Source organism: Malania oleifera, chromosome 10 (genome assembly GCF_029873635.1).
Source record: "Malania oleifera isolate guangnan ecotype guangnan chromosome 10, ASM2987363v1, whole genome shotgun sequence".
Lineage (NCBI taxonomy): Eukaryota > Viridiplantae > Streptophyta > Magnoliopsida > Santalales > Ximeniaceae > Malania > Malania oleifera.
The window spans coordinates 24,031,238-24,058,795 of record NC_080426.1 but is presented as its reverse complement, the minus strand read 5'-3'; the positions used below and the strand labels follow the sequence as shown (position 1 = coordinate 24,058,795).

The 27,558-nt window shown below is 36.1% G+C and overlaps 1 protein-coding gene across 1 annotated transcript in view; it reads left to right on the top strand.

The window, feature by feature from the left end:
* The first annotated feature begins 3,885 nt into the window (after positions 1-3,885).
* Positions 3,886-27,558, top strand: part of LOC131166146 (3-hydroxyisobutyryl-CoA hydrolase 1-like) — a 68,119-nt gene continuing 44,446 nt past the window's right edge. The window contains exons 1-8 of the mRNA XM_058124457.1: positions 3,886-4,077; positions 4,228-4,373; positions 5,167-5,247; positions 6,374-6,442; positions 16,607-16,670; positions 16,861-16,940; positions 17,088-17,171; positions 26,786-26,870. Coding sequence (XP_057980440.1) covers positions 4,335-4,373; positions 5,167-5,247; positions 6,374-6,442; positions 16,607-16,670; positions 16,861-16,940; positions 17,088-17,171; positions 26,786-26,870 — 502 coding nt within the window. The 5' untranslated portion in view covers positions 3,886-4,077; positions 4,228-4,334. The remainder of the gene's footprint in view (positions 4,078-4,227; positions 4,374-5,166; positions 5,248-6,373; positions 6,443-16,606; positions 16,671-16,860; positions 16,941-17,087; positions 17,172-26,785; positions 26,871-27,558) is intronic.

The following is a 27,558-nucleotide window of genomic DNA, read 5'->3' as shown; positions in this document are numbered from 1 at the left end:
GGACCCCGTGGTGGTGTCTGATTGTCGATTCAACAGCAGATTTAACCAGAAATTGAGAAATTGGGAAAAAATTATCTTTCCTTATAAGTAGTGCCTAAATCGTTCCTATGAAAAATCTGCTCCAATAGAAATGTCAGTGGCGGAGTTAGGAACCCAACGACATTTTTCGTTTTCTGATCGGCGCTCGTTAAGCTGACAAAATTGAGGAGAGAGAGGGGGAGGACGGAGGAGTGAAAGGGAGACACTGAGAGAAGCTGAGAGAAGAAGAAACAGAAAGCTTCTGCATTCGCAGGAAGCCTCTGGCTTCCTTTTTTTGTTTTGTTTTGTTTTTTTTTTTTTTTTTAAACTTACTTTTAACTTAACCAATATATATATATATATATATATTTCTTATTTTAATATTTTTTTTTTGTTTTTCTTATCATACTATTTATTTTACTTATTAATTTAATAATATTTTAATTAATTAATTAACTAATTAATAATTACTTTTAATTATTTTTTTATACTATTTATTTTTATTTTTTTATTTAGTACATTAATTTAATAATGCTTAACTAATTAGTTGATTAATAATTTTAATTAATTAATTAATTAATTTTTTTCGGGTTATTACAGTACTAGTAGTTTCAAATGTGGCAGTAGCTGCACAACGCACTAGGGCAGAGGGAACCTACTTGTATGGGTGGGTAGATTTCCCTATCCTTAGGGCCTTTGCCGGTAAACTGTTGTTGAATACGTGAGTACGAGATCAAGTTAACACTTAAGGGCTTACTAAGTAAGGTGAGTGCTCTGGCATGCTTCAGTAGTGACCTTCGGGTTACCTAAGTATCAGAGTAGAGAGGTGTTACTTGTATGGGCGGGTAATCACTCCTATCCTTGGGTAATCTCGATGGAAAACCTTTGCATGTGATTGTTAGGTTCAGAAAATGACTTTCAGTATCATGTTAATGATTTGCAAATATTATAAAATGATATGTATAATCTCATGATTTCCACACGCTGAGTTTAATACATTGTTTCTTCCCTTACTGAGATGTGTCTCACCCGAATATGAATTTATCTTTTTCAGGATTTCCTCGAGATCGAGCTTAAATAGCTCGAGATTTTTATAGCATTATTGGGAAATAGAAAAAGAAGAGGGTATATTTCTATGTTAATTTTGGGGAATGTAAATATTTATTTTATGTCTTTATGTTTTAAGACTATTGAGTAAGGAATGATTGTGAAAATACTGAATTGTTTCGGGAGTTATGTAGATTTATGGAAATGTAGGTGATGGATGATTTATTATAGATTATAGTTAGAATTAGTAAACTCTGGTGTTATGTTATATGGAGATTATGTTTATGTTTTCCGATGCGTATATATTAGTTTATGGATTATCAAGGATCTTATCAGGTATAACGCACTGGACCCGGGTTTAAGGGTTTGGGGCGTTACACCATAACAACTAAACTCTAATGGATTTGTGTATAATAATGCTTTGTATGCAACAGCATACCGAGGTATGGGGAAACGCATGCATTCATTAGTCATTACTTACACTAGGAAGTCAACTTGGTTTAGTCTCTGAGGATGGACCACATGCAAGCAGTGCAGCAGTACACAGCTTGAACTAAACTTGGTATAGTCTCCGTGTAACGACTTGCTATTTATTTTCCAGTTCAGTTTTATTTTATTATTATTTTTATACTATGAAATTTATAATGCTTTGGTACCTACTAGATTAAACCAAATCATCAACCTAAGCAGCGAGAAGCGGAACTCATATAAACACAATCAATAAAATATACAATATTAGAGTGCTAAAATGTTCCCAAAATATACATATACGATTGTTTCCCAAAATACCCTCAACTTAGTAACCTTCCTAAAATACTCACTCTATTGACAGGCCTGAACTGTAACCTCCTCTATCTGCGAGCCTGATCTGCTCGCCTAACTGGATCACTTGAAAATAATTAATTTAATGGGATGAGACGACGCTCAGTGAAACGAAATATGTTATTGCTAGTGTGTGGCAAATGAGTTACATTACTATGAAGATCTGTTTCTATATAATCATGTATACCTGAATCTGTAAATATAGTACAAATAATATAAACCACCACCCTTCCTATGTTGCTTAACATATCTGTATTTTAGATTTCTATACATAATACTTTTAATGTATATACGTATATTCCGTGTTTCTGTGAAACTATACATACATAATAATAACTGAAAACTTTCCTAGATGGATAACTGTATGTCATGATTTAACCCCTCATGACAGGGTTGTGCGGCCCGTAGGCGGGATCTATCTTGGCTGGCCGACCAGGATAAACCATTATACTCCATTAGTCAGATCAGCCCTCCTCAACCCATATTTGATGGGGAGTCTGTCCACTCGTGGGCATTCGATCGACCTACCTACCACGTATTATCTGAATAGGTGGTTGCCCTGTATACTGTATATAGCTACAGTACCGTGCTCTGTAAACTATATCTATAATGGTCCATCAAGGTTTGATACTGTATAATACATCTCTATATAGAACTATTTGTTTTACCATGATTTTGTAATAACTGTATTAACCATGACGTTGTAGTAAACTGTATTTATATCAACTGTATTTCTAAGATTAACTGTAAATCTGTATGTTATGGTACTGTAAAACTGTATAATTATGATATTTTGTAATTTCTATAATATATATCCACTGTCTGTATATTCTGTAAAACATAACTCTGAAAAATACTGTAAAGTATGTTTTTGTACTATATCTATATTTTCAAGCCACACAGTAATTTTAAACATATTATTTATAATTGATAAACTGTATAAAGTTCTGCTGTGAATAATAACTTGATAAAAATATACATTTTTTAATGAAAATCATTTTAGAACTGTATAGCATAGCATATTTCCCTTACCCGATTCATGCTAAAAATCCCCTACTATGATGAGTCCTACATCCGCAAGATTCTCCACTCAACACCCTAAAAACCATATATTCCAGAACAAAATATTACTATTTCTACGTCTACAACATTTCCTTCAACTGATGGAAAGCCAAATTTTTCTTAAAAGACCTTACCCTGAATGTGGGATGAAATCCAACTTCGTCCCACCTACGATCCACTCTGGCAGACTTGAAGAGAATTTGCCCAGGAGTGTCGTGGTGGCCTTAGATCGTTGATCCAGCGACTAACGGGGCTAGAATCGAAGAGAGAAGGGAGAGAAACCGAATAGGAGAGAGAAAGTAAAGTTTTTGCTGAAAATTCTGCTTAAAATCTGAGTTTAAAACAATTTATACACTGACCTTCGTTGACGAGGTCATGAAGAAAGTTCGTCGATGAACACCATCTCCTCATCGACAAATTTCAGAGTTTAGAAAACAGCCTCTCGGTATCTTGTTGTCGACGAAACTTGTCTTCGTCGACGAGGCCCTCTTGTACCCTCGTCGACAAAGTCAGCTGCCTTCTTCTGTTCCTATTTCCATTTCCGTCAATCTTTATTATTTAAATATCATTATTCTTCGGGTCATTACACTTTGTTTGTTTGTTGAGAAACTAGACGGGAGTGAAGTCAGTTGGCTTAGATCTTTGGAGCCGTTGCCAACATCGCTACATCATAGCCGCTGCAATCAACCTCCGCGAACTCTTTGCATTTAATTTGAACGACATTACTTTGTTTTTGAAGAACAAATCCTTAACTTTCGATTCTCTGAAACGACATCGTTTGCTTTGTCTCTGTCACCTCAGGCGCCGTTGTATTTGCCAAAGATGAAGGAAGTAGGGGGAATATTCCGGAGTGCTCTACTCTGTTTTTCTCTTTTTTGGGTGAAAACTCACTAGTTGTTTGAACAAAAAAAGCCAGCAATGGTGAGTTTTTAGCGGAGCCTCCTCGGCGAGCATCTCGCTTCTGTGCCAAAAAATGGGAACAAGATGCATGATTCTGAGGCCAGCAAGATGAACTTTGACCCGAACATGGTCATCATCCTCGTCGCCAGCGAAGACGAGGAGGGAGGGAACCCAGTTCTGCAACTCCATCCATTTTGAACTAGCCAGAGAGATGTTTCCAGTGGGAAGGTGCAAATCTCGCTACATCAAGTAGTGAGATTTGAGGATTTGTAGAAAACTCGTTACACTAATTAACAAGATTACGCGAGTGTCATTTTGGAAATAATAATTATTTTCAATAGGATATTATTTAATATATTATTATAAATTAATACTCAGCCTGCGAAGTCCAAGGACACAAAGCTTCAATACACGATAGTGGAAGGTCGAAACAGAGGCCTGAACTCATTGCGAAGTCCAAAGACACAAAGCTTCAATAAACGACCATGGCAACTCCTCGTTTTTCCGAGGGTGATTTTGATCAGGTGCTGTACTGTACTTCTCCTCCGAACCCAATCGCTACCTTCAATACTGTTTCAAGAGTTACCTATTATCTAAGGCGATGATCACAGCCACAGACAGCCACAGGCACTTCATGGGCATGGCCTGTTTGGGAATTTGGTAGAAATTTGCGCTTCCGTGCTCTATTTGATTGCCTAGAAAACTGATTATAAGAGGATAGAATCAAAATTTAGCTTTCTGTGAAATGGGAAGCTTGCTTGAGCCGATTACATTGGTTGTATGGGGGCAAAATTCAGGAAGTTATTTTCTTAGTTTTCTTTGTGTCCAGACAGCAGAGCATGATAGTTTTTGAATATGTTGCTTATGAATTTTGAGAATTTGGTTTGTTTGTTGCAAATTTTAGAATTGAATGAAAGGGTTCAGGACTCTATCGGTATTCATTAGTTCATGATAGTGTTTTTTTTTCCCTTCTTCCGTGAGAGTGAGAATTTTAGAGTCTAATGCTAGGGCTGTTCTCATTTTATTCTCTCTCGGAGGTTAGATAGCTTTTAACGGTTTTGGTTGTCACGGTAGAGAAATATTAACCAGTCCATTATTTTGGCCGAGCCTGACCATCAGGGCTTGAATTTGTGTTAATCTTATTGGATTTCTTTCTCTTCTCATCTACGCTGTCAATTTTTTTTTCTCATCTAATGTGAGCACATAGAGTAAACCTCTTATGCTTTGTTTTATTCCTATTGTTCTACTATTTACGGGGAATAATTTGGCTAAGCATTGATTACGTTCATATACTTATTAGTCTTAATTGCTTGGCAGGTTCTGGTTGAAGAAAACAGGTCTGCAAGAACGTATACATTAAACAGACCTAGGCAGTTGAATGCCCTTTCCTATCAGATGGTATGAGGAATAATTTCTGAATGCTGTTTAATTAATATTGGGATGTTTTGTTTCTAGTTTATTCCTAGTTATGCATCAGACTTATTCAGTGACTCTTGGTTATTTTGGTTTGTGCTGTGCCTGCCTTTTCCTCAGCGACCCCTCAACCTCTAGTTTAGGTTTGGCAACCAGGTTCTAGGTTATTTATGTCTAAGGACTAGAAATCCTACTCCTTGTTCAAACCGTAATAAAGAAAATTCAATGAAAACTTGAAAAGGGTACTGAACCACCCCTTCCCCCTGTCCTTGAAAAAAAAAAATGCATATATTCCTTGGAAGATTCTTCCATGATAGATTTTCCTTCAGCTAGATGGTTTTCCAAATTAAAATTGCACAAATATTATTGTTTTTTATTTTTCTCATCAAGTCAGAGCACTTCCATAGGCGTTTTCCCTAACATGCTTTAGCAGATTATAGTTGCCTCACTCCACTGTAAAAGTATTCAAGTTTTCTTCTAATTGTAAGAAAAATGCATCAGTTTCAACTTTAAATTCATTCTTTTTGCCCAAAGGTTTATAATGTGGAAAAAATATAGCTGCTGTAATTTCACAAAATTTTATCCACTGCAGTTTTGCATGGATTACAAAGAAAACAGCCATGAAAATAAAGAGTGAAATCAGAGGAATCCAAGATCACTGAATATGAGGCTGAGAAGGGCATGGACAGTGGAATCTGAATTCATTATATAGTCACAATATTAACCATAGGTTGGAAACCTAGTAGTGAAAAGTCTCAAATTTATTCTTGGAGATTGATCTGCTTCTTTCTTCTAAAATGAGCTAAGCTTTATTATGCTTTTTTTTTAAAGCCAAATACAGTTGACTGTATCCGACCAAGTTGTTATCCTTTTAATTCTTTCAAAGTTCTTGTTTTATTATGCTTCTTTGTGGGTAATGTGCTCTTTTTTTGGTAAGTAGAAAACTATATATGTATATTTTAAATTTGTATTAGTGAGATAGTGCTTTTCTGATTATGACTAATTATTTATTTATTTATGTTTGAGTAGAATGCACTTTACTGAGAGCAACTACTTTGCCAATACATGATTCAATGAAAAAGGAACTTGATCTCTCTCTCTCTCTCTCCAGGTTGCTTGGCTGTTGGAGATTTTCCTCCACTGTGAGAAAGATAGTAATGCCAAGCTGGTAATATTGAAGGTACTATTGTACAACTCATGCAAGAAATATTTTCTTTGCCTTTTTAGTTAGTTTTGGCAACATTATTTGCTCGTACTTTTTTGTGTTCAATCTATTGCAACTCCAACTTTTGTAAGAGGTTTTTGTTAGGTCGGTCCCATATCATTTTCCTTTTTTAGTTTCAATTCCTCTAGTGTAATGTGGGAATCCATTCTGTTTCATTTTGAAAATATTTGACTTTAGCATAATTCTTTTTTGTCTTTTCTTGAGAAATGTTAAGAGTAATTGCTTGTGTGAAAGATGGAATGCTTTGGATTTATGAAGAGGCTGAAAGCTCTAAAGGTTGCCTTGGAAATTTGTGATAAGGAGGTTTTTGGTGATGTCCGGATTGGGAAGTTTGAAGCTCTAATGGTCCTTGTTGGACCATTATATCCTTCTAGTAGGGAGGATGAGAGAATTTGGGTGGGTGATTCTTCAAGTATGTTCAGTTTAAAATTTTTTTCTCGCATGTTCTGGAAACTTTTGTCCCATAACCTCTTCACTTGGTGGACATCCTTTGGAGAACTTAGGTTCCTTAGAAGGTATGACTTCGTTTGGACTGCAATCTTGGAAAAGATTAACACTCATGATCTGCTTTGCAGAAGAAGGCCTTGCAAGACTCTCAGTCCTGATGCGTGTATCATGTGCCGCAAATGCAGTGAAACAAATGTTCATCTCTTTGTGTATTGCAGGGTGGCAACATTCCTTTGAAACACGCTCTTTTCTTATGCAGGGAAGAGTGGGTGGCATTGGGAATGCTTTTGTTGTTTAAGTATAGGGGCTTTGGCAAAAATAGGGCTCTTTGGAGTGCGACAGTTTTCGCCATTCTTTGGATCTTGTGAGAGAAATGATAGAATTTTTCAGCATGGTTTTGATAGGACAGTGATCTTCCTTGCTTCCTTTGTGTGCATTATCATTTTTGTAATTTTAATACCTATATATATATATATATATATTTTTTTTTTTCTTTTTTTTGTATCTTTAAAAACGACTCCTTGTCCTCCAAGACTTGTACCCTGTTTCTTGAGTTCTAATAAATGTCTTCTCTTATCCAGAAAAAAGTTTGAAGTCTATTATATTTAAGGAGATTGAGGGTACTGGTTCAAGGGCTTGTTAATGTTTTTGAGGTTGTGTTCTATAGGAGAGTGGCTCTTAAGAACGATTTGGGGGCTTTGCTGCTGAAGGAGGAAATGAGTTTGAGACAAAAGGTTAGGTTAGGTTTAAATGGGCCAAAGAAGGGGATTGTAATACAAGATCTTTTCATAGAAAAGCCAATGATAGGTGCAAGAGGAATGCAATTAAAGAGCTGAAATCTACTGGTGGTGTTTTCATTGGGAATCAGTATGTTATTCTAGAGGAAGATGTTTGTACATGAGATTGGAAGTTTTTATTTTATTTTATAAACCAATGTTTAGAAGGAGGGAAATGTTTATTGTCCTATAACTGAGTGGTTGGATTGGTCTCCCATTTCTGGTGATAAATTGGTTGGTTGGAGAGGCCTTTTGAGGAGGCGGCAAAGAGGGTAGTGTTTTTGCATAGATGGGGAGAAAGCCCCCAGGCCGGATGGGTTCACTTTAGATTTCTTTTAGAGTTGTTGGGATATGGTGAAGGTTGACTTGATGAAGTTGTTTTAGGATTTTTATTGCAATGGGGTGATTCTAAAGCATGAACTCTACTTTTATGACTTTTGTTCCTATAAAGGATCACTTCAACAAGGTTTGCGATTTCTGACCTTTTAGCTTGATCATGAGTGTTTATAAGGCTATTGCTAAGGTTCTTGCTAATGTGATTAACTAGGTGATATAGGATACCATTTCTAGTTCTTAGTTAGCTTTGGTTGGGAGATATATTTTGTGGATGCTTCCTTGTGGTTAATGAGGTTGCAGAGGATGTTAGGAGTAAGAAAGCTTTAATTCTTTAAGTTGGATATTGAGAAGGCTTATAATGAGATGATTTTCTTTTTCTTTCTTTTTTTTTTTTTGGTTTTTTCTTTGTTTTCTTTGTTTTTTGTTTTTTTTGTTTTTGTTTTTGTTTTTTGTTTTTGTTTTTTTTATTGTTTTTGGCATAAGATCTTATATAGGAAGGGTTTTGGTTCAAAATGGCGAGACTGGATTAGGAATTGCCTTTTTGCCTTTTTCCAATGACTAATGTATCATGTGCTTTGCACATGATTGCAAGTGAACTGAGGTATCTTGACTCACGTACTTAGATAATTCTTTATGAACAGCTGTATAAATTGTGATTCATTAATTAAAATATTATAATTGTTATTTTAATTTATTTAATGGTCATTTAGTGAGTTTATATTAATTTCAAATAAATTTGGTCTTTATTATTTAGAAGGTACTTTTAAATCTTTGATTCTATTTCTAATATTTATATTTTAAATTTTAGATTACCATTTATGTGAATCATATTAGATGCTTTATAATAATTTTAGAAGATATCACAAATATTTTTACCTATTACGTATTTCTTTGTGATAGATCATCTTTATTTAGCATTTATGATACTATTACTTTTATACTTATTTATTTTTAACTAAATGCACATTTTCTATATTCAAATCACAACCTATCTAGAGCAAACTTTTAAATGTAATATTATCTAATTTTGATTGAATTTAATTTTCTTTTTAAAAATTTTGTCTCATTTTTTGTGTCCATGAAATAATTTACACTAGTCTTACTTTTCTTTATAGTGTGAATTTATTTTTAATTTTTATGCAATATATTTTTTTTGGGGGTTCAAACTTTAACCAGACTAAAATAAAATTTATAAATTTAGTTTTATCTAAATATATCTTTGCATACTAATTAATGAAGTCTTGACAAGTTTTAATCTATATTACATGGATAGTTTGAAAAAAATATATGAAAAAGTAGATGTTTAACCACTTGAACCACCTATGGGCTTTTGTAATTGTTTAAAGTTATTCTAAATTATAGAAAATTTTACAAAATTAAAAATTTTGAGATATAATTATATTATGTAATATTTAGACACATAGCATTTGCTCATTTGTTTATATCTCTTTATTTGCTATTGAAAAGGGGTTAACACCCCCAGCCCCCTTTGACAGGGAAGGAAAGAGGAGAGTTTTAAATTTACATTTTGCCCTGACTTTTGGTTTTTTGGGGTCAATTAGGAGGTCCATTGGGTATGAACTACACCTAGGGGGTATAGCGCACCCTATCAATCCATATCTCTTCCCCGCTTCCCAAGATTAGAATTTAAGACCTTCAATCAATTAGGAGGTCCATTGGGTACGAACTACACCCAGGGGGTATAGCGCATCCCATCGATCCAGATCCTCTTCCTTGCTTCCCAAGATTAGAATTTAAGACCTTCAGCTTGGAAGTGTTCCGATCTCAAACAAATTGGGATGTTCCCTTAGGGACCCTCATTGTTTCTAAAATGCCCTTTTGCTTTTAAAATTAAATTAAAATTCTCAACTAATAGATAAATTAGCAAATTGATATTCCTTTGAAAACATTTCTTTGGTGGGCAAATGGCTATGGTGCTTTCCTTTAGAACCTATTGCAGTTGATGGTTTGAGCAGGATGATGTTCCAATCTCTTACTATTCTGGTTGATGGTTTGGATCTTGGTAATTTGGTGTTCCAAAACATTTCTTTGGTGGGGAAATGATTTATGGCGCTTTGCTTTAGAACCTAATTCTCTTTGGCATAAGGTAATTGCAGTAAATTTGAGCTAGTAGAGACTGGTGGGATGCTAAAGTTGGGGTTGATATTACTCCTGCGAGTCCTTGGAAGTTTATATCTCAGATTTATGATTATTTCTTTCCAAAAATCCAGTATATGGTGGGTAATGGGGAGTGATATCGTCTCTGGAAGGACCTTCTTTGGGTTGGAGAGACCCCATTGGCTATTGCTTTTCCTCATCTTTATTGAGTCTCTATTCTTCATGATACCCCTATTTCTGATTTTTTCATTTGCATGGGATAGTCTCTCTTGGAATTTCATTTTTGGGAGAAATCTTAATAGATTGATGAGTTGGTTCTTTTAGCCAGTTTGCTTGATTTTTTTCACACTTATTTGGGGCCTGATAAAAGGGTTTGAAGTTTAGATCCCTCTGGGGAATTCTCTTGTAATTTTTTTCCCTTCTACTTGACTTGCAACCCCAATGTGGATCCTTTTGGTTTGTATTATTGGATCTGGAAAGCTAAAGCCCCCTAAAAAAAAGCTTTTATTTGGACTGCGGTTCTTGATAGAATTAATACTAGTGATGTGCTTTAGAAGAGAAGGCCTAATAAGGTTCTGTCACCGGATGTTTTTGTCCTTTGTTTGAGAAGTGAGGAGACTTGCGCACATCTGTTTCTTCATTGCCCATTTACTTGGGTTGTTTAGAATAAATTATTTGGTATATGTGGTGAAGACTGGATTTGTCCCTCCACCTTGAAGGCTTTTTGCACTATCTATCAGATTTAGAGGTTTTGAAAAAGGAAAGGATAGGAAAGCCCTGTGGCGATGCATTGTTATGGCTGTTATTTGGTGTGCTTGGTTGGAGAGGATTGCAAGAATTCTGAAAGGGGTGGCGACTGCTAATAACTTGCTTTGGAGTGGAGTGTTGTGTCACTGTGGGTGTCGGCTAATGGCTTCTTTCATCATGTTTCTTTGAAACTGCTGTGGGACTGGTTGGCTCTGCTTCGTTGGGTTGGTTTTCAATTTATGATGACCTTTTTGTTGTGATTTTTTGTTATTGTTGTAAAGGGAGGATTTCTTATTCTCCCTGTGCTTTTTTTCTTTTCCTCGTTCTTTTTCTGATTTTCTAAAATTTTTTTTTTGTTTATGAAAAGAAAAAAATCTATCCATAACTCCCCAATATAGACCATCATCTCTTTAAAAATGTTTTTAAGTTTTAGAGCACACACATAACTGTACATGCCCACTGGCAGTATATTTTCATATATTCGTGCATTTGACTTTGGTACTTGCCTTAGTAATGCCAGCTACCATATGAGGACTTGAGCAAGTGCTCAGATTTTGATGAGCTTCCCACAAACCATAATCGGCATATGAGCCTAATCCTGATACATCCAGGTGTCATCTAATACATATTCTGTTCTAACTGATTACCTTCCTGTATCATCTCCACCTTCTTATGGCGTGAGAAGGGAGATCTGTAGTACCAACAGCCCCCTTCCCAAAAGAGCAAAAAAAAAATATTGATGATCGTCCATCTCCATTTCAATTAGTGCTATTTCTCTCACATCATTGATGTTTTTTTTTCCCACTAGAACTGATGCTTTCAATTGAACCATGCAAGCCTGTCAATTAAAGAAAAAAAATGTACGTCTCTCTTTGAAAACCAGTAGACATACACAAAAATAATAATGTAATAAAACATGCATGGACTAAAAGAAAATTCGTGCGATCTTGGGACTGATTGGTAACGGATTGAGTTCAAGATGATACACTCGATTATTTTTGCTTTTTTGTTTTGCGAAAGACTGAGGATGAATGGTCCCTCTTGTAGGATCTGGAGCAGACTAATCAGAGAGTGTTATATTAGTGTTTGGATCCACACTAGTGATGGTTAGATCCCAATAATTATTATGCACCCCTTGTTTTCTCATCTTTTTATTGTTTTTGTTGGATAATTAACGATCACAAGATTACACAGGGTTCCTGAATGGTTCGTTAGAGCATTTTTTTTAATGTAGATACCTTTCGTAGGATTGTAGCCGCATTATTAAGGAGCTGATCTAGTTGAAAAGCAATCATGAAAGGATCAATTGCATACCTAGCAGCTCCATTAACATTAACAGCATGTAGTATGTTCCCTCCCATCCTCGAAATTCGAGGCCCTTGGCATGAAACTGCATCTGCTGCCTCACCTGCTGCTGTGTCTGCTGCATCACTTGTTGCTGTTGAGTCTGCATCATGCAACCACATTTATGACAGATTCTGTTCTTCTCCGCCGACAATACCTGGCTATAAGAACGATCATCTCTCTGTAAATCTTTGCCAACACCAGCCTTTCCATTTGGGAAAATCCTAATCGCTGCACAGATTCCTCGCATGAATTTTTCTCATCCTTCCCCTTTTTATCCACCAGGAATGAACACCGAAAAAGGTCTTCCATTTCCATCCCAGCCCTATCTTCAAGATCTTCCCAAGTTTGTTGGTCAACTTGCCAACAAATACCTCACACTAGCAAATCTATTGCTTCAGAAGCCCCTCCCAGCCTGCAAAAATTTGAAGCCAGACCATTGGAGAACCATTTTGCCACTTCCAAAGGAAGCATCACCCATCGCTTATGCATCGGACTATGTTTGGCAACAAACAAAAAATCTCCCTTACCCACTTTATCCAGTCTCATATCAAAGGATTCCCTTCGATCTGAATGGATTGATAGCAATTCCCTCCTTTCATGTTATATGGCAGCTATGATGCCAAGGAGCAGTAATGAGAGGAGAGATGGGAGCATCGCGTCTCTCTTACAATGCTTATGCTCCTTTTTTATGTTTTTCTTCTTTAAAGATATTTCTTCTTTTTGTATCCAAAAATTTAAAAAAAAACTCGGTAGCTTAACTCATAGGAAAGCCATATGGTGAGTCCAAGAGGCGAGTTGGAACTCTTGGACATTCTAGAATATGATTTCAAGGATGAAGATTATGATTTAGATCAACAAAACTCCTTTCATGTAGTATTTGTATGCTACATGGCAAGAAGCAGAACAAATAAAGTTCAAGTAGTGCGTTTCTTGGATTCCACCAATTTACAATGTTTACTCCAATGTGATGACATAGTGGAGGTAAGTTCACTTTATAATCAAAATAGTACATTAAGAAAAGCACATGCATTAAGTGTTCGATAAAAATTTTCTCTCAATTGATAGAGAGCAGTTTATTTCTTTTGCATGGAATACCCTGCATTTGTTTGATAGAAATCCACTCATAAAAGATTTGAACGGTCAAACATTATTTGTGTGATGAAAGTTGCCACTCAATTGAAAGCGACCAGCCTATTTGTTTTGCATGGAATACCTTGTGTCTGTTTGATAAGAGTCCACGTGGAAAAGATTTGGATGGCCCTTGATTTTTATTTTTTATTTTTTATTTTTTTTAAGATAACAGAAATCCATTAATAATTAAACAAAGTACAGGAGATGGGGAATAAGGCATCCTCCATGAACTAGCTAATTATAAAGCGTTGCCTTCCAATCCCTTCGAAGACTACACAGCGCTGGATGACATGCCTGATTTGAAAGAAGATATATATGATTAGATTTAGCCATTTGAGGAGATTTTATGGTACTTGAATTAGCGCAAACGATCATAAATACATGAAGTTGTATTGATCCAGAATTCATGACAACCAGACAAAGTGTATTGAAGGGTGTGCTAAATTTTCTTTCAAAACAGTTTGCTTACAAAGTAATGTGAAAATAATCAACTGGAAGGTATGTGCAATGACAACTGCATTTGAGCACAAGAGTCAAGTATTTTTTCACATGGGACATCACAGGGGGAAAAGTTTGAAGGCCTTGTTTGAGATTTTAATAGGTTTGGGAGACAGAAATCAGAACCAATGGATGAGTTCTTCCCCTTCCAAATTGGGGAGAACTGATGCAGGAAAAAACCCTGAAGAAATTACTGTTTACATCAGTGTTCGCTTTGCTCTTCATTCTAATTTATTGTCCTAGGTTCTTTAGGTCATGTTAATTCTTGATAGGCATTGTTGGCCGACAACGGAACAGCTTAAGCTTACAGGTAAAGTTGTTGTACATGGCATCAGAGCCATGGTTGCTAGGAGGTCCTGGGTTCTAGTCTTGTTGTCTGTCTATATTGTTTGGTTTTTAAAATTTGTCTGTTCCCTATTATAGGCATTATTTATTGTTTTTCCATCACTCCATGTGCAGTCGAACTGCAAGTGTGCAGGAGTGTTAAGGCTTGATATACTTCGTTGGCCCACACCATAGTGAAGTGGTTAAACAGGTCATTTGAGAGTATTTGAGTCAAGGTGGTTTATTTTATCTCATACAGATGGCATTTGTTTTAACTAAGTGTTGTTATTATTGTCGCTTAGGCTTTTCAAAATTGATCTTATTATAAATTGAAGCTTATACATGCAGCTTGACTTTTATTATCAACCAAATTTCAGCCTTTGGCTGTTAAGTTCTCTTGAGAACTTAGGGACTAAATGATTAAGAAAACAAGAATAAATTTTTCCAGTGATCTTAAATTTCCTAATAGTTGTTGAAGTTCCATTGGATTTTTGCTTTCCTCCACTCTCAAAATTGAAATGAGGGTCAGCCTATGTTTTAACAAATCTCCATTGAAATTTCTATAAACATCTGAACTTTATGAAATCTCAAAATTTCCTCTATAAACATCTGAACTTTATGAAATCTCAAAATTTCAATGAAATTTGCAAAAATTTTAAATGTGGAACAAAATTTCCTAGAGATTGAAATCTCCTTTTTGTTCTAGTAAATATTCTTTTTCTATAAAGAAGAAAGGATTCAAAATCTTTGAAATTGAAATGATCTTAATAGGTCTTTTATTTCTCATTGGAAATAAAGATTTTTACAGAGAGGATATGAAGAATAGCTTTAACCCTTTTTGAAAATTTGAGCGAAATTGAATTTTTAATTTAATCTTATACATCTATTTTAGTTATATTTGCATAACCAAATATTTAAACCATCGATGAATTTTATTTATATTAATTGTATATATTTAAGATAATTATTATATCACAGTTATTGCAACTTATACCCACATAATAGTTGATGTAGTTTATTTACAATGTTTAATTTCTAAAATTTGCATTATTATTTCTAGTGACAGCTTCTAAATTTTCATTAAAAAAAGACATGCTTTGCTGCTAAATTTTCATGATTTTTGAAATCAAAATAGAAATGGAAATTTCTATTGTTTTGAAGCCTTGAAATTTTAGTCGAAGTGAAATTTTATGACTAGAGAACATTTACATCTGTCATAATGGAGTCATGATATGGCTTAGTGGGCGATCTCCTATCCACATGGACCATATCCCTTGGGCTTCTAATATTCCACCATAAAATTTCCTTGATTGCACAGAACCACTCTTGATCCCTTTCTGTTCCCTATTCCTATGCTTGATCTTAGGTGTTCTAGTATCATAATCGACTAATGCAAATATTGATTGACTTCTGATAGCCGTTGTGGCCTTGAACTAGCATTCACGGAGGCCCCTCCATTGTATTGCCTGCATATTAATAATGGATCTTGTTACAGGTTAAATTACATTTTCAGCTACCTTGACATTCATATCCATGGTTGTGTTTGCCTCCTTGTTCACAGCTTTATTAAATCATAATTTCTAACTTTGATACTCCTGTCATGTCCTCCTCAACTGTATATCCCCAAATTAGCTAAGCATATCTGATCTCAGTCCTTACTTTGCAACAGTTGGTTGTCTGCAACAAGCCAGCAGTCTAATTGGAATCTTTGGGCAGCATAACTCATTGAAAATTTGTCCATACTACCTGCTGCTTTGGTCCTTCCCAAGGTCCTATCATGGTCTATTCCACCTCTGTTCCAATTTTCTTGGTCCTCTGTGCCTCAAGTTAGTCATTCTGATGCATTATAGAAGTAGGAATTTTTTTTTTTGGATCAGGATAAAAATGGGAAAAAATTGTTGTTCACAATTCTATTCATGTATCATTATTCAAGCTATTGTAGCATCCTAGATCCTTTAGGTAATTTAAGGATATTTGAGTATTTTTGTTGCATTTATTTATTTTTTTGGATAGGATTAATTTTAGTCAAGGCATGTGATAGTTTTATAGAGGTTGGTCTAAATGTACTTTGGGAAAAGAAAATGGAAAATTGTCATATACAACATCATGGTAGTCACTGAAGTAGTGAAGCCTGCAGTTGCAATATTGTAAAGCCACTAGTGGATATTATGGGAATTATTTTGGTCTTAGCAGTTGGATGGTAGGAACTAGGAAGGATTGATCCAACAAGAAGCCCTTATTAGGTAGATTCTATGGGGTTAGAATGGCATAGCTTTGTTTAGCTAATAGGAATTATATCTTATAAAAAAACTACATATTAATTATAGCTTTTCGTTAGTCAGGTGTCTCAAATGGGGAATGCAATCTGTATAATTTTCTGGTTTAATGGTTTTAGGGAAAAGGAAGAGCATTTTGTGCTGGTGGTGATGTTGCAGCTGTAGTTCATGATGCCAGTAAAGGTATGGGTTCCTTTTGTTGCTTTGTTGATTGTAGTGAACACTTTTATTTATCACTAGGTTCCAACATACCAATCCCTGATTAGCAAAATATCTCAGTTGAGGTGAATGCATTTGATTCTCGTCGTTCTTGATTTTTTTGATTTTTTGCAGCTAAGCTGATTGTACCTTGTTGCCCATTCATATGCATCAGGTAACTGGAGATCAGGTGCGGAGTTTTTTCGTACAGAATACATCTTAAATTATGTAATGGCAACATTTATTAAACCCCAGGTGATTCCATTTGTAGTTCAATGTAATTCTCATGATTGCTTGCAGAAGGACCTATCATGTGAAAAGGGTCCATGATCAAGTTATTTTTTTGTATTCTTCGTCTGGTGATATTTATACAATCATCTAATTACCAAACAAAAATTGAAGGTTTCAATTCTTAATGGTATTGTCATGGGCGGAGGAGCTGGTGCTTCCATTCATGGTAGATTCCGTGTTGCCACAGAGAACTCGGTATTTGTCTCTCCCTTTTTCTGGGTCTTAAGGAATTTTACTTGTACCTTTTATAATTTTTGGGTGAAATAATTCAATGAATTGCATCTTTCCATGGAAATTTCCCTCGAGTTAATTTGTTAATAATTATTTTCATGTTATTTATTTCAGATTACCTTCTCATGGAATTGCTATAGAAAAAAGAGATTTCCTTCTCAGGGAATTTATGATTTATAGATTTTATGTTACGTGGTGATTTGTCATTATCATCATTGTTGTTGTTGACACTGTTATCATCTTTAGCAGTAGGTGCATTAATATTTGTGCTTGTGAAGTCACATCTGTCATTGTAGAATGGAATGTTGTGCTAACTATTCATGTCCTTGACCAATTGGAGTAGCCTCAAATTCTTCCATGTATACATGAAATTAATTGATATAAATTCATGTCTTCTTTTCACATCTTCCTGCCTTCTTTCCCATCTCCAATACTTTCTCAATTAATTTCGCTAACGAAATTGTATTCCAAAATTCCTTTTCAAGTGGAATTTATATACAGATTAAAAGATTTATACATGTTGAAATTGCCATCAAGTGTGTACATGCATGGAAATAAATGAAAATATGCATTTATACCTATATGCCCATATACTTGCACACGCAAGCCGGAATATAAATATATGTACATATATGCACATTCACATACCAATGCATCTGCACACACACGGCCACCATGCGTGCATCTGTATATGCACACACTCATGCACCCATATACGCATGCATTCGTGCGCGTAGACACATCCACATGGGCACATGCAAACATGCACACACAGGGTGTCACGAGCCAAACTTGTTTAGGGCATTATGCTTGCCTGTGACTGCTTGCCTTGTGTACGTGGGATGGGTTACCATCATGTAAATAGTAGTATAGATTGTTAATTGAGTGTGCCTACGCGACTACGCCTTAGTGTCGAATGGGAGTATTGACTCCTCGATCATTTTGATGTTTCCTAGTGCTAAAGCTAAAATATTATATAAAGATCTTTAGGGGAGGGTGAGTGTTCATTAGTCTTGTAAGAACTCATTAGCTTTGGTAAACATGTTTAGTCTACTTGCCTCCTTCGCTAAACACATGTTGCCTATGGAAGTGTTCTCAATGAATTACATTGCTTCAATGTTTACTGCGTGCTTGTCATTTGCTTATATGAATTGCTTACTGCTTCCACTTACTTTTCATTCAACTACTGTGGATGAGTTCTTGTGGTATACTCTGGCTGATAGCTAAGCAAGAGTGCTTTAGCTAGAGCCACACCACCTTTCACAAGGGGTGAAGTGTTCGGCTAGTGATGGTATCAAAACTTGGTTAATTGCTATATGAATTCGGTTGCCTTCGTAGTGGGATTACATGAAGCATTGTAAGAGACTATGCCAATCAATACCAAAAGAATTAGGTCACTACAGACGTAGGCTTAGATAGACAATAGTGTGGCTAGATGGATAAACTTGTTGACCCTGTTGATGCATTGGAGGGATTATGAGAGCATAAACAAAGTTCTATTGTGGAGATGCTTGAGGACTTCCATGCTACTATAGAAGCTTTACATATTCAATTGGGGGGATCTAAATGCCAAGATAAATCTAATGGTTCGTGCTATGGAAATTCCACCTCTATAGGGATAGAGTATGGAAGAACATAGGTGCCAAAATTCAAAGCGTATGGGGTGCCCGCTATGCTAAGGAGTTGGAGAAGTTCTTATTTGACATAAAACAATACTTTCGCACGACGAAGACCGACTCAAAGGTGGCAAAAGTATCTGAGGCAACAATGTACTTGAGTGGTGACATTAAGTTGTTGTGGCATACCAAGTACGATGAGATAGAGAATGGATGTTGTATAATTGATTGTTGGATAGACTTGAAGAGAGAGCTCAAGGCCCAATTCTTTCCTAAGAATGTTGAGTACAGTGCTCGACGTAAATTACGCAACCTTAAGCACACTAGTACAACTAGCCAACTAGGGAGCTTGTGAAACAATTTTTTGCTTTGGAGTTGGATATCTAGGACATCAAGCTGTTCTATTTTCTTGAGGGGTAGAAACTGTGAGCAAGGGTAGAACTTCATCGACAAAGAGTTCATGACTTGCTCGCCGATAGGTTATGATGGAATGCTTGACTAACTATGCTGGAGATAGTTCCACAATGTCCAAAAAGAGTGGCATGGGTGGAAATTGCAAAAGTCTTTCAAGAAGGAAAACCTAAAAATAAGGGAGCTGACATCAAGGCATCAACTTCAAAGGAAGTTACATGATCTCAGTCTTCCAATACATTCAGTGGTAAGGGTAAGATGACATGCTTCTTATGTCGAGACCCTCACAGAGTTGTTGATTGCATTGATAGGTCATCACTTAATGCCTTACAAGCTTCTGTATGGAAGGGGCACTAGAAGATGATGAGGATGAGGAGGAACCTCAAGGATGGGTGCAAATTGCAATGTAGTTACTCAATGTGCCAAAAGTTATCCAAGTGAAAGGCTTAATGTTTGTGGATTTGCAGATCAATGGGAAGAGCACACGACTATGATTGATATCGGGGCTACCCATAATTTTGTCTTACAAGAAGGTGGGCAGAGACTCAATTTGAACTTAGAGAAGGACTTCATACGCATGAAAGCAATTAATTACACAACTTAGCCTACTTTGGGAGTAAGCCAAGCAAGGGACTGTGAAGATTGGACAGTGGGCGGGACATTCAAATTTCACAGTCGTGTTGATGGATAATTTCCAAGTGATACTTGGAATGGAATTCTTAATGGAGACTAGGCGGTACCAATGTAGTTTACTAATTCCCTTTGCCTAATGGGAAACCACTCTTACATGGTGCAAGATGTCGTGAAGAAAGGGGACGATGAGAAGTTCCTTTCATCCATACAACTCAAAAAGGGTTTGAGGAAGGGGTGGATAGATTTATCTTGCCATACTGGTGGTAGATGTAGGTGTAGACCAAGAGCAGGTGCTTACTACCATCCAAGTTGTGTTGGATAAGTATAAAGTTATGATGTTAGATGAGTTACCTCATAACTTGCCTCCATGATAGGGTGTGGAACATGAGATTGAATTGTTACTAGAGGTGAAGTTGCTTGCTAAAGGGCCATATCAAATGGCGCCTCTAGAGTTAGAGAACTTGATGAATTGTTGGAAACAAGCTATATACGTCGTTCCAAAGCACCGTTCGAAGCACTGATGTTGTTTCAGAAGAAACATAATGGTAGCATGTGGATGTGTGTGGACTACCACACGCTCAACAAGGGGACTGTGTGCAACAAGTATCCAATTCCACTATTGCTCACTTGTTTGATTGGTTAAGCCATGCTAAGTACTTCACCAAACTTGACTTGCTGTTAAGCTATTGTCAAGTGAGGATAGTAGATTGTGATGAGCTGAAGACTACTTGGATAATGCGGTATGGGGCATATGATTCTTGATAATGCCCTTTGGGTTGATGAATGCGCCAACGACATTCTCACACTAATGAGCTTGGTATTTCTTGAGTACCTTGATAAGTTTGTTGTGGTATACCTAGATGACATTGTCTTCTATAATTTCAGTTTGGAGGATCATAAAGAGCATTGGAAGGTGTTCAATAGGCTAAAGGAGAACAACCCAATGTGAAGAGAGAGAACTTTTTTGCTCAGAGGAGCATCAAATTCTTTGGTCATGTGATCGAATAAGGTTAAATTCAAATGGATATGGAAAAGGTGAGAGCCATTCAAGATTGGAAGATCCCAAATAACAGGGTGACGGTGAAGTAACTGACGTTCCTTTTTTGGACTTGTCAACAATTATCGAAAGTTCGTGGAGAGGTAGTTAAGGATAACCGCCCCATTGACAAAATTGCTGAAGAAGGGTCATAGGAGGAAGTGGATGGAGAAGTGCCTGAGAGTCTTTGACAACTTGAAGAAAGCCTATCTGAGATCTGGTACTTGCTCTTCTGGATGGCATAAAGTCCTTTGAGGTATAGATATATGCATTGACCGTTGGTGGAGTCTTGCTAACGGATGGGCATTGTGTGGCGTACGAAAGTTGTAAGCTTAGTGAAATTGAATAGAGGTATAGAGCTCAAGAAAAGGAGATGCTAGTGTTGATATTGCCTTTGCATGTGGTGGCATTATTTACTTGGGTCGAAATTCATGGTGAAAACAGTTAACTTGGCGTTTAGTCACTTCTTTACATAGCCAAATTTATCACCCAAGTAGGCCTGTTGGCAAGAATTCCTGGTGTTGGGTGGATTAACCAAGTTGCAGATGCATTGAATAGGAAGGTCGAGCTTGCAGCCTTACATGTAACACACTTGATTTTAAGAATGCCTTGACATTGTAGGAACACATTATGAATTCTTGGTAATGCCGTTTGGGTTGAAGAATGCGCTAGCAGTATTTTGCACTTTGATGAACCAGGTATTTCAAATGTACCTCGATAAGTTTGTTGTGTTGTACTTGGATGACGTTGCCCACAGTTCCACTGTGGAGGAACATAAAGAACATCTACTGAAGGTGTTTGCAAGATTGAAGGAGAACGGTCTTTATGTGAGGTGAGAGGTGTGTTCTTTTGCTTAGTGGAGCATCAAATTCCTTGGTCATGTGATCGAGTAAGGTCATATTCAAATGGATATCGAGAAGGTGAGAGCTATTCAAGAATGGAAGATCCCAACAACAGTGAAGGACTTATTTCCAACTATTACAAAAAGTTCATAGAGGGGTAATCGAGGAGGACGACCTCATTGAAAAAACTACTGAAGAAGGGTCATAGGTGGAATTGGATAGAGAAGTGTTAGGGAGCCTTTGACAACTTAAAAAATGCCATGATGTGAGATCTGATACTGCTCTTATGGACATAATGATCGAGGTATAGCTAGATGCATCAGACTATGCCCTTGGTGGTGTCTTGTTAAAGAATGGGCATCATGTTGCATACGAGAGTAGAAAGCTTAATGAAGCAGAGTGGAAGTACGCAACTCATGAGAGGGAAATCCTTGTCGTGGTATGTTGTCTTTGTGTGTGGTGACATTCGCTACTTGGGTTGAAGTTAGTGGTGAAAACAAACAAACTCAGTTGTTAAACATTTTTTTACATAGCTGAAGTTACCACCCAAAACAGGCCTGTTGGCAATAATTCGTGGCATAGTTTGATTTCTTATTTGAGCATAAGATGGGGCAGATGAACCAAGTTGCAGATGCACTGAGCATGAAGGGCAAGGCTTGTGGCCTTACAAATGGCCACTCGCTTGATAGTAAGTAAGGTTACCATGACAATGCGGGAGTGCATTAAGGAGAACCTTGCCAAAGATTTAGTTGCCCAAGACCTCATGAAATTGGCAGAAGAGGGCAAAGCGTGCCAGTTTTGGTTAGAAGACGGATCATTGTTGACACATTGTAACCAACTCTTTTTGCCTTTAGTTGGAGATTTGAGGAAGACACTGCTGAGAGAGTGTTATAATACCATGTGAGGAGGTCATCTAGGATGGGTTGCACTTTAGCATTGGTAAAATAAAGGTATTACTAGCCACACATGCGTGATGAGGTGGTCGAGTATATTGAATCTGTCTCACCTGCCAGCAAGAGAATATGGAGCAGAAAAATATTGCAGTGCTGTTGGAGCCTCTTCAAGTACCATTGAGACCATGAGAGTGTGTCTCACTTGACTTCCATCACTATGCTGCCCAGAGTTGGAGAAGCAAGGTTTATACTTGTATTATAGACAGGGTTTCGATGTATGGCATTTTCATACTTGCACCAAAGTGCTGTTCTGCTGAGGGGACAACACAAATTGTTTTTCAAACATATTGTAGGGCAGTAGGGTGTTCCCCCAAGACATTGTCAGTGATCATGACTTAACATTCATAGGCAACTTATAGATAGGGATAATTGGTCTTGGGTTTTGGATTATTCAGGGGTTTACTCTTGTAAATATTTTTTTGAGTTTTTGATCTGTTCTAATTTTTGTTTTCCACTATATTCTTCTGTTAAGAAGGCAAAAGCTTCCTAAAAAATAAGGCATTCATATGGCTGATTGTGCTTAATAAAATCAACATTAATAACCTGTTGTAGATCAGAAAATCTTTGAAGGCCTTATCTCTTGATGTTTGCGTGCTATGCTGTTTGAATTCTGAAATGACACCTCATTAACTTTTACACTATCTTTGCCTAGAGAATTTGGAATAATTTATTTGGTGTGAAGGTAGAATCTTGGGTCTATCTGGCATTGGTGGAGGAATCGTTGTCTATTTCCTTTGAGGGGTTTAGTTGAAGGAGAGGATGACACTATGGAAGTTTGGTTTTTTGCAGTGTTGTGGGGATTATGGTTGGAGCATAATGCACGAATTTTCCGGAAGAAAATTGAATTGGCGTCTGGTTTGGGAGAATAATCATTACCTGGCTTTTTTGTGGTGTGCTGGGTTCAGCTGCTTTAAGGGAGTTAGTTTTTTGGATATTCAACAAGACTGGAGGAATCCTCTGCTCTGAATTTTATGTTTTTTCCTGTTTTTGTTTATTAGTTTGTTGTTTCTGTATTTTTCCAGAATTTTTATGAAAGAAGTTTGTAAATTCCCCTCTTATCAATGAAATCTCTTCTTTTTCCATAAAAAAATAATTAAAAATTTTGAGAAAACTTATAAAAAATATATATATATATATATATATTTTATCTAAATTATTGCTAGTAATTAAGGAAGGTTGTTAAATTAGAATTTAGCATAGTGACTCTATGCAAAGGAGGAAATTAGGGGTAGCAATGGGACACATAAATGAAAGGAGATCAAGAAATAGGGGGATTTTTTATATTCAGAAAGTGACGATATTAGTGAGTTTGACTTTGTTGGGGGATTGTTGTTGGATGAGATTTGAGAACAATATGACAATGTTTCTAATTTTTGTGACGAACTAGGGGATTTATCTTATATTCATCCTCTTCTCCCCTCCTTTTTGGAAGTTTTATAGGGAGTATTATTTTTAAAAATGATGGGCTGGTTAATAATTTACAGTGCAGGGTTGAAATTTTGACTACACTAGTAGAGTAGATTCCGTGGAAGCTCAAGATCTTTTGGATAAAATGGATTCAAAGTTGACCAATTTTAGAGGAAGTGAAGTGTGATTAGATGTGGTAGAAGTCAAAAGATGAAGGGTCTGAGAGAGTCTGCAAATTTGAAGAGCTCCATACATTGTGATGGAAAGGGTCTGAAAAGGGTTTTCCTTGGTTAATTTAGTCTAGTTTTATTTTGTAATCTTGAGTGTTTTGCTTTCTTTACTTTTTATCATTGATGATCTCTTGTTGTTATTTGGCAAACTTCTTGTCCCTGCACATTGTACCTTTTAAAGCTTGATGTGCATTGTTGGCCCACAACCTAATAGCTTAAGCTTTTAGGTAACGTGGTAATCTAACATGGTATTAGAGCTAGTTACTAGGAGGTATTGGGTTCTAGTCTTGTTGTCTGCGTTTATTGTGTGCGTTTAAAAAATATTATTGTGTTCCCAATCATGGGTGTTATTTATTGTGTGTTTATCTCTCCATGTGCTGTTGGGCTGCACGTGTAGGGGAGTGTTAAAGCTTGATATACATTGTTGGCCCACAACCTAATAGCTCAAGCTTTTAGGTAAAGTGGTAATCTAACAGTACCTTCTCTTCTTTCTATCTAATGTGGCTTCTTTTATTATCTAAAAAATTATTGCCAGTAATTATTATTTTTTATTATAATTATTTAATAGGTAATCATTAGCCTATGGCCAAATATTTGTAATATTATCTTTTAATAATTGTAACATTCTTTTATATATATATATATATATGCTGATGTCATCAGTTTGACTGGTTTGGCTTGCCAGTCAGACCAGTCTGACCAACCCAGTGGCTTCATCGAGTTGGTCAGCGTTTTTTAAAATGATGCTGCACACATGCAAGAAAGCAACTAAAGATTTCAAAAATCATTTGGGTAAGTAGTGAACACATTATTTTTTGAATGGGTGATGAAACAGCTACTTAACACAACACCTTCCACTTGCACAATTAGGCCTGCAAACTTATTTCTTTGCTATTTTGGAATAAAAAGGGCTTGCCTCTATAATTTTTTTTAAAAATATTGTGGTGGCGCCAAAAAATTTCAAAATTTTTTTTAACTCCTTTTGCAAGTTTTTCTGTGTCACAATTATGTCATGACGAGCAGAAAACTGTGTGTGAAGAATTGTTTGTAGTCCTTTGAATCTGGTAGGAATGAAACAAGGCTTTGCAGTTCCCTTTTGCCTCAGCATGTCTTGCTGCTTAGACAACTCGCGGGTACTTCTGGCTGCTGGTCCCACAACATGGGCTTATTTTATTGGATACTCAAAACCTTTTTTAACCTAAGTTCATTTAACCTTGATGGTCCGTAACTGAGTCTTTTAAGTTAGCAACGGGCCCATCTATCAAACCACTACATCCAAATTAAATTTTAACATTGCTAAGATAACAGTTGGGCCAACAGGTTTGGATTTGAAATTAAAATTCAAAAAAGATTTGTTGTTGATTTTTAAAAGAAAATTAAGACTTAATCCTACCAAGTTGGGTGCTCCCAACATTTCCTGATGAAAATTGCAATAGTTTTTGCTTGAAAATTTTCATAGATGAACACTGTGCTCTCCAGCATTCAGTAAATCAAACTAGGATTTTCTGCTTCATCCTCTTGGTTTTTGAAGATTGAAATCTCAGTAATTCCCTCACCAAGACGTTCAATGTTATGAGTCCTGATAAAAGACAATTTTCAGGCATAATTTGCCACCTGCTTACAGCTTCATTACCATTGGAATGGTGATCAGTATCTTAGAGCCCTTGAATGGTACTTCTTCGATGGGCAAAAAGCAATCTTTCATGTTGATTATAAAATGAATCTGCAGGATATGGCCAAGGGAATGAAAAGTTTATCCCAGGGGCAAAAAGCAATCTTTCATGCTGGTTATAAGATGAATTGCATCCTTCAATGTTATGTTGAGCGAAATGCTTCTATTTTTCTACCACATTTTGTCAATTGATTTGTAACATTTTTTTTTTTTCTTATTAAGGTTGTTTTGATAGGGTTCTTTTCTTTGATCGGGACTGGAAGGATTTATTTGGCCTGATTTTTGTTTTCTTTTCTTATACTTGCTTTCTTCTTCTTCTATTTTTTATTTAATATTTTCTGGTATTCTCTGGTGAGGATTTATACCCTCATTGTATTTTTTCTTCTCTTAATAAAATTTTCCTTTTTTATATAAAAAAAATCTCTATCTACAATTATTGATATTTGGTTGATCTTCAAATTCTCACTGTATTTTTTTGCAACATAACCTTATGACTTATGAGGAATACGTTTGCCATTATTGTGACAGTTTTCTTCATTGTGCACTTTCTTTTGTCATAACAGATGAGTAAAATAAATAAACCTATTAAAAGGAATGAGGAATACAAGCGGCATTCAAAAGAAATAAAAAAGAAAAGAAAAGAAAGACGTCAGAAGCAGACATATAGTTTAATGGATTTGCAACGGTGGATGGAGCAGCTCTATAGCTCTTCTGAAAAATTGCTTTTTCTAGTTGTTGGAGGACATCTTTACTTATTCCTTATGGTGGATTTTTGCAGGTTTTTGCAATGCCAGAAACAGCTTTGGGTCTCTTCCCTGATGCAGGGGCTTCTTATTTTTTATCAAGGCTTCCCGGATTCTTTGGTAATGTCATTTATATCCTTGATTATTAAAAAAATTTCATTAACAATACTAAAAATATTCTAGACACAATCTTCATATTCATTTACATGCCATTCACACACAGCATTGCTCCTCTAATTCCTAGGTGTCACCAAGTTTCGTGATACCTTTTCTTGTTAGGGCATGAATGTCAATATGAAAAATAATATTGACTCTGGTTGAAAGCTCATATTATTCTTTAGCTTGCAAATTGAATTTGGGTCCAATCCGATAATGAGTGGAACTTGCTAGTGCGATTAAAATTTACTTTGATTTTTCAAAATTTTTAACATTTTAAAAATGTTCGTAGAGTTTGACTGCTTTTATTCTTATTGAGCTCCATTTGATGTTGGCTGGGACCCAAATTCGGGTAGCAAGGTAGTGCGCCTACCTGGTGGAGCATTATATATGTGTGTGCAAGCACGTGTAGAGCAACAGCTATACTATTTTAGTATAATCACTAGTAAAAGGTAAAACCTTAGGGATTTGAAGATTGGCATAATCTGGTGATACATTTTCCATAGGACATGCATTTTTCTCTAAAAGTAGAGCATTATTGCTTTAAAATTTTATGTTCATCTGTTACTAATCTACTTCACTGAAGAGAATCCCTTTTATATCTAGAAACACCAGCACATCCTCTTTTAAATCTTCCAGTGCCATCACACAT